The 7,325-nt window shown below is 45.3% G+C and overlaps 1 protein-coding gene across 1 annotated transcript; it reads left to right on the forward strand.

Annotated features, from left to right (window-relative positions):
- Window positions 1–274: 274 nt before the first annotated feature.
- HSPD1 (heat shock 60kDa protein 1 (chaperonin)) lies at window positions 275–7,119 on the forward strand (the record flags this gene model as incomplete). The annotated part of the gene is made up of 8 exons (XM_008949744.1): window positions 275–448; window positions 3,087–3,339; window positions 3,890–3,972; window positions 4,609–4,704; window positions 5,012–5,105; window positions 5,514–5,682; window positions 5,901–6,000; window positions 6,874–7,119. Coding segments are annotated over exons 1-8 (1,215 nt in total), but the record flags the coding sequence as incomplete, so codon positions are not given.
- Window positions 7,120–7,325: the final 206 nt, after the last annotated feature.

The following is a 7,325-nucleotide window of genomic DNA, read 5'->3' on the forward strand; positions in this document are numbered from 1 at the left end:
CCTGCCGCCGGGGAAGGCCCGGCCGGGGCTGCTGGAGGCTGCTCGTTGAGGAGTTGCCGCAGCCCGGATCCTGCCCTGAGCGCTCCACAGCCCTGCTGCTTTCTTGTCTGACTCTGTTCCAGCCAGTTCAAACCCTGAAAGTGCGTGGTCACTTGCTTTACTTCCCCAATCCGTTTTCATCGGCCTTATTATAGAAGTAACTGCAAAAATGTAGCGCTTATGTTGCAAAGAAACAATCAAAGCATGTAATGTCTGTTTTTTTAATCTTTTAGCCATGCTCCGTTTACCTGCAGTACTCCGTCAGATACGGCCAGTGTCCAGAGCACTCGCCCCCCACCTCACACGAGCATATGCAAAAGATGTTAAGTTCGGAGCAGATGCTAGAGCTCTCATGCTTCAAGGAGTAGATCTTCTAGCAGATGCTGTAGCTGTCACCATGGGGCCAAAGGTAATAGAAGATTTTGCATTCATTTTATGTTTAACACTTTGAGCTGGTTGAAAATGCCATAGCAGAAACTAGTTGTTAGTTTCCCCGGGGCAGAGCTGCACGATGACTTCACAGATTGGTAGCACAAAAATGCAGGGGTATGAACAGACTGCTGCCTGCAAGCAGCCATGTTTTTTTTTTGTCACCAGAACTGTGACCACAGTGCATGTGCTTCTCATAGCAACAAAGTAAAATTAATTGGGTCGCTGGGAAAGGTTGGGTATATTTGTTTAAAAAATTTGAAGGTTAAGAAGCTGTAGTTAATAGGTTACCATGGCTCGGCTGACAGCCTGTAACAGCACAGTAGATAATTTAACTGTATATGTACTGATTGATTTACAGATTGTGGTCACTCTACCTGTTAGTATAAAAAAGGTGAAAGAAAAGCAGAACGTTGAGTTTTCAGTTCACTAGTAAATGTTATCAGCTTTAGTGAAATTCCATGGCAGTGGCATTCATGTGGCCTGTAGGACAGAATACAGTGCACGATTCCCTGTAAGTTCTAGGTCTTGTGGAGGACCGTGTGCTGTATTCTGCATAGTCATGCAACATGCAGCAAGGCTTGAGATGAGATTCCCTCTTAAGGAAGAGACACCCATTTTCCTTGGGCTTACAGAAATGTCTCTTCTGTATAATAGTAGCAGATGCAAGGTATGCTCTCAAGGCCCCTTGGCTTCTGTAAAATTAATTCCTGTGTTTCTTGCACACTTTTGGTGCTCAGCTAGCTTTATTCAAAGGCAAAAATGCCATCAGCTGGGGAGATGAAGGTTAAGGAACAGTGTTGTCAGCAAGCTGTGTCTCTTTTCCATAAAAGAACAAAGTTTAAGCCCAGTCAGTTAATTAACACCTGCTTTTTTGGATGAGGCTGCTTTGTGAATGCTGAAGCATCCTCCTAACACACTGGTTAAAGGGCAGTTCTGAGGCCACTTACTGCAGCCTGGGGGGGGTTTTGTTCCAGTGTTCTCTTTATCTGCTGCTCTCTGTTTGCAGAGGTGTAGGAGGGATTGCACTCTAGTGCCTGGTTCTGCCTCCAGCCTTTGTCAGGAGTGTGCTCTGGAGTGGGTGCTCCCCTGGGCACTGTTGTCTGGCTGGAGCTGTGTGGTTTGCAGTCTCACAGGCTGCCAGCATGCTGCCCACTTTGTCACAGCTGGGCCGTGTGGGCACTTGGGTTCTTCATCTGCAGGACCATTCAGAATGCCCCTGCACTTACTGGTGGTGTTCCTTTCTCAGAAACACAGATAAAAGGTGGTTGGTGATTATAAGTCTTTTAATGTGATAGGGTATAAGCAGATTTTGTTGTGTGGCTCCTCTCTCAGCTACCAAACAAACATTTGGTGGAATAGGACTGTGGTAAAACATAGACTAGAGCTGAGCAAAACAAAGACAAGCTACGTGAAGAACTTGCCAGTATCAATGACCTTCAGAGATAGTTTCCTTACTCTTGAAGTAGCAGTAAGAAGTCAGATTGTGTGCTGGTTTGGCATTATTGTTTATAGCACGGAGTTAACATTCTGTAAGCTGTTTGCCATCAGTACCTGCAGCCTGACCTCTTTGGCAGCCCCTGGGGGCTCCTGAGTCAGTGAATTGCTGAGGCAGGTGGGAGGGCTCTGGGCAGACAGGAGCAGGGTGCCCGCTGCCCGGAGCACCTTGTCTGGGAGCCCTTGGCTGGCACCCCAGCCCTGGCTGGAGCTGGGGCAGCTCTGTGCTGCTGCTGAGGGCCTGGGCGAGGGCCGTGGGGCAGCTGCTGTCCTGTCCCACCTCCCCACACCTCCAGGAGCTGGGGTGGCCAGAGTTGGAGGGCAGTGCTGGACCAGAGCTGGCTCCTGGCGTTTCTGCTGCCTCTGCTCAAACAGGAGTGGGGTTGACTGGGGCAGCCACTGGAGCTGGTGGATGCATCTGGGGACAAGCGATACTCTGGTGCAGGCACATCTGCCCTCTGGTACCTCCACAGTCCACAGCTTCTCCTGTTGACTCTGTGTGCCTTGTGCAGAGCAGTCCAGCTTCTGAGCTGAGTGCAGGTGTGGGCTTAGACAAAGGCTTGCTCACTTGGGAAGTTTGAGAAACCCTTGCAGCACATTCACACAGATTTGTTACCTATTCATGGCTCTTTCTGCTAGTCACTAATAAGCTTTGCAAGTCTGCTTTTTTTTTTTTCCAGAACTTACAATAAATTGAACTTTGTAATACCATTTTCAATCATACAGACATTTTTTTTGTGTGGTTTGCTGGAAGCCTTGCAAATTTAGTTTATGTTGCTATATTTTCACTTTAGGGGGAAAATACCAGTGTTAGAATACTAATACTGAAGAATTTTCTTTGCAAGGCCAGTCTTATCTTATACCAGACTCAGAGCCTGCAACATAAGTGTTGTGACCGGGGAGTGAAGCCTCATTGTGTGAAAGTATAAGACCTTTGAGCCATTTCTGCAGAATCCTGGTAATGTGTGTGCTTGAAAAAGATCCCGGCTGAAAGCCCTGTGCCCAGTGATGTTTCTGTTCAGCTGTGGGTGTTCCAAAAGATCTTCATCTTCAGCTGAACTCTGAGTGAGATGCTGTGGGTTATGTGGATTTGGTTTAACATCTGTTCCTTGTCGCCCTAGGGAAGAACAGTTATTATTGAACAAAGCTGGGGCAGTCCCAAAGTGACGAAAGACGGCGTGACAGTAGCAAAGGCAATTGACTTAAAAGACAAATACAGAAACATTGGAGCCAGGCTAGTTCAGGATGTTGCCAACAACACAAACGAAGAAGCAGGAGATGGCACCACGACTGCAACGGTGCTCGCCCGTGCCATTGCCAAGGAGGGCTTTGACAAGATCAGCAAAGGAGCTAATCCAGTAGAAATCAGGAGGGGTAATTTTTTTTCTCTTGTTTTTAATGCTTAATCACTGTCTTTATTTTTTATATCCCAAATTTGACTGGCTTCCTGAATAAGTTCCCTTCTTTACCAAGAGTCACATAAAACTTTGTATGATGTGTAGAGACCCCACTTGTTTTTGTTCTGTTATTTACTCCAAACAGATCTTCATTTGCCTAATCATTTTACTACTTTATATGCAGTTAACTTGTTTAATTTGTCATAGGTAAACTTCATTTACAGCCATTTCTGCATTTAATTAATTTCTGATACAGAAGTTACTGCTGCCATGTAAATATACTTGCCATAAATTCTGATTGTGATGAGAAGCATGTCACACCAATTCAAAAAGTGATCACTAGGTGTACAGATGACAATATGGAGCTAGAAGTGCCAGTCGCTTGTTTATGAACATAGCAGCTATCTGATGCATTTTTGCAGTGTAGACTTTGGTTTGGAACTTGACCTGTCTGCTGTGGTTTGGGCTGTTTTCTGCACTGTGGTTACCTTACTTTGTTCACTCACAAGTCTTCCCTTCATCTTCAGGGGTGATGCTTGCAGTCGATGCTATCATAGCTGAACTGAAGAAGCTGTCTAAGCCTGTTACAACTCCAGAAGAAATTGCACAGGTAAATAAATAAGTTTAAGCTGTTTTAGGTCGTATTCTTCAGGAGGTGTTTTGTAGAGTCAGGTGTAGAGTGGGGTAGTATGTATCTGACACATTCTATATCCAGATTCAGAGTATGCTTCATTGAATTATCTTCATGGTGACACTTAGATTTTCTTGAGTTCTTTAAATTCTGTCTTGAGTTACACTGGTAGAGGTTAGTTCAGAAGTCGGTAGTTCTCATCTTTGAGTTTCATTCCAAAGTGTGGTCTTAAAAATACAAATTTACATACTTGGGAAGAACTGATGAGAGCACAAATGTGTTTGTGGATGGGAGGTGATGCCAGATGAGTGAGGGTGGTGGATCTGCTGTGGGAGGGGAGGGTGAGGCTGAGGTGATGCTGGGCTGGCTCTCGGGCAGCAGCTGTGCTGGCCTTCATGGCTGTTCTGTACACAGACTGAGGTGCCCGTGCGTGGTGCCGGGGACCAGCCTGAGAGCTGCCAGCCCTTCTCACAGGGCTCTGGCATGGATGTGCCATGGTCAGCTGGCCTCTTGTCAGGAGGTGGGACAGAGGCACGTGGCTGCTCTGACGCTCTTTGTAGTGAGGAAACAAATCTCTTGTATTGTGAAATGCAATTAATCATCTTCCTGTTGCAGGTTGCCACAATATCAGCAAATGGAGATCAGGAGATTGGTAATATAATCTCAGATGCAATGAAAAAAGTTGGCCGGAAGGGTGTGATCACTGTGAAGGTAGGAACTGGCCAGCGCATGGGCTGAGTGCACACTCACTGTCTCTTCTGCTAGGGCTGGCTCTTGAGGCATGGGATGTAGCTGCTGCTGCTCTCCTGCACTATCCCACCATAATTCCCCCTCCCCAGCTCCTTCAGATCGGGGTGTGGTCACTGTTCCCTCCTGTAGTCTGTTTAATTTGAAGGGAGCACATGAAACTGACGGGTGGTGCAGAGCCTCTCATTCTGTTACATGGAGGATGCTGAAACTAGACTTGTGCTTTTGGCAGCAAAAGATCTTTGATACAGACTTTCTTGTTTCCAAACAGGATGGAAAAACTCTAAATGATGAATTGGAAATCATTGAGGGTATGAAATTTGACAGAGGCTACATCTCTCCATATTTTATTAATACAACCAAAGGTGAGTTAAGAAATGTCAAATACCTTACAGTGGCTCTTCTGAGTTAGAAACCATGGTACCTGTTATAAAAACTTCCCAGTCGGTTAACATGGTGTTCCACAGCAGATGGGACAGGGGATCTTTCTGCCATCAGAAACTTGTAACTCCTGTTAAGAGCTTGGAGTCCCTGGGTATTTTTTTGGATTCACTGCTAAGTATAGCCAGTGGCCATGCTCACATCAGGCTGGCCCAGCAACTGCAGAACAACTGCGAGTGAAGTCTTGGAGAAAATTTTTGTCTCATTTTTAAACACCATTGAAAAGTGCAACAGTTACTCCAGAGCAGCTCCTTAAGTTTTCAGAGAATGCTTGATAATGCTTTTATCATCGTCCAGGTAACATGTTCAGGTAATGTACATTGTTTCTGCAGGGCAGAAATGTGAGTTCCAGGACGCTTACGTTTTAATCAGTGAAAAGAAAATTTCTAGTGTACAGTCCATAGTTCCAGCTCTTGAAATTGCCAATTCTCACCGCAAACCTTTGGTCATCATTGCTGAGGATGTTGATGGAGAAGCCCTCAGCACTCTAGTCTTGAACAGGTAAGGCTTAAAATCCATTCTTGTAGTCAAATACCACTTTTTTTTGGTGTGTTTTCATCCTTTAAAAGGAAAATACATAAATCTGTGTATTTGCCACAGTGTAACATGTCTCTGCTTGCTAGATTACTAGAGCTGTGCTGAAGTAATTGGTTTTAGTAATAATCAGACTTGCTCTTTGAAGACATGTGGAATGTTGCTCTCTGCATTCTTCTCCTCAGGCTGAAGGTTGGTCTTCAGGTTGTTGCTGTAAAAGCACCAGGTTTTGGTGACAACAGGAAAAACCAGCTGAAGGACATGGCAATTGCGACTGGCGGGGCTGTAAGTAGTGATGTTTAACTGGCTGTTTGCTCTGGGAAATGTTAACGGTGTTGAAGGAGGGGAAGAAGGTGTGGTTTATTCCCATGGCTTGTATTTGCTGTTGCAGGCAGGCCGTGTCCTGTTCTTTCAAAAATGGAATCCTCATTTGTTTTTAGATACAGATGCTGGTAGTTAGTGTGGTACAGGCTTGGCCAACCAGGAGTAGCATGTCCTTCTAGCTGACTGAAGCCACACACAACTTCCTTGCAGCACTCAGGTTGTTAAGGAGGAACTTCAAGGAAAACTCTTAGAGATAGCAAAGCTTTCTAACCACCTTATCAAACTGATTGTCCTACAATTGTCCAGACTCAAGTATGGCAAATAGAATTCTTTTATGTGTTTGGAATAGACTGGATAATTTTCTTTTGTACTCAACTTCCCAAATAGTTCATGTCCTGATGAATGTCCCTCTACATTGCTTATTTTATACACACGCTTAAAATCATAGTGTGGTGTTGGGATGCAAAAGAGGTTCTTGAAAAAAAACTTTGTTTAAGGTAACTGGAGCACAAAGTGACAAACTCTGTACTCTCAAGTCAGTTCAGTGCCAGTATCCTTGGAACACGGGAGGGCTCCGTAACACAACTCTGCTTCCCGGGCACTCTGAACCTGTGGGTTCTGTTAGTCAGCCAGGAATGAGAAGTTGGCAGCTCCTGTTCTGTGAGGGCCAGTCTGAGGTACCTGGACTCTTCTTAGGAGAAGAGTTCCGTTCACCTTGGCTGCAGTAGTGTCCATGTTTTGCACTCCCAGCCTGCTGTGTGTGTTCACGTGTTTCTATGTCATTCCTGGCTTCCCTGCACGTTAATTTATAACTTTTGGTGTAATTTGTTGCAGGTGTTTGGAGAAGAGGGTTTGAACCTAAATGTGGAAGATATTCAGCCTCATGACTTCGGTAAAGTTGGGGAGGTCATTGTGACAAAAGATGACACCATGCTTCTGAAGGGGAAGGGTGAAAAGGCTCAGATTGAGAAACGCATTCAAGAAATCATCGAACAGCTGGAAGTTACCACGAGTGAATATGAAAAAGAGAAGCTGAACGAGCGACTGGCCAAGCTGTCTGATGGGGTAGCAGTACTGAAGGTGAGAAACTAAACTTGTTGGGAAAGGGGCGGGATGGGTCCTTTCTTACCAAGCTAAGTTACCACTGTGTGCCTGTCTCCAAAGTGTGGCACTTGATTTAGATAACGAATTCAGCTTCTTACAGTGCTGCACCTTGGTATTAAGAACTTGATGAAATCAGCAACTCCAAGCGTTGCTTCTGGAGAAGGCTGCCAGTGTGGGAGAGC

The sequence above is a fragment of the Merops nubicus genome, unplaced genomic scaffold (assembly GCF_000691845.1).
Source record: "Merops nubicus isolate BGI_N331 unplaced genomic scaffold, ASM69184v1 Scaffold54021, whole genome shotgun sequence".
Taxonomy (NCBI): domain Eukaryota; kingdom Metazoa; phylum Chordata; class Aves; order Coraciiformes; family Meropidae; genus Merops; species Merops nubicus.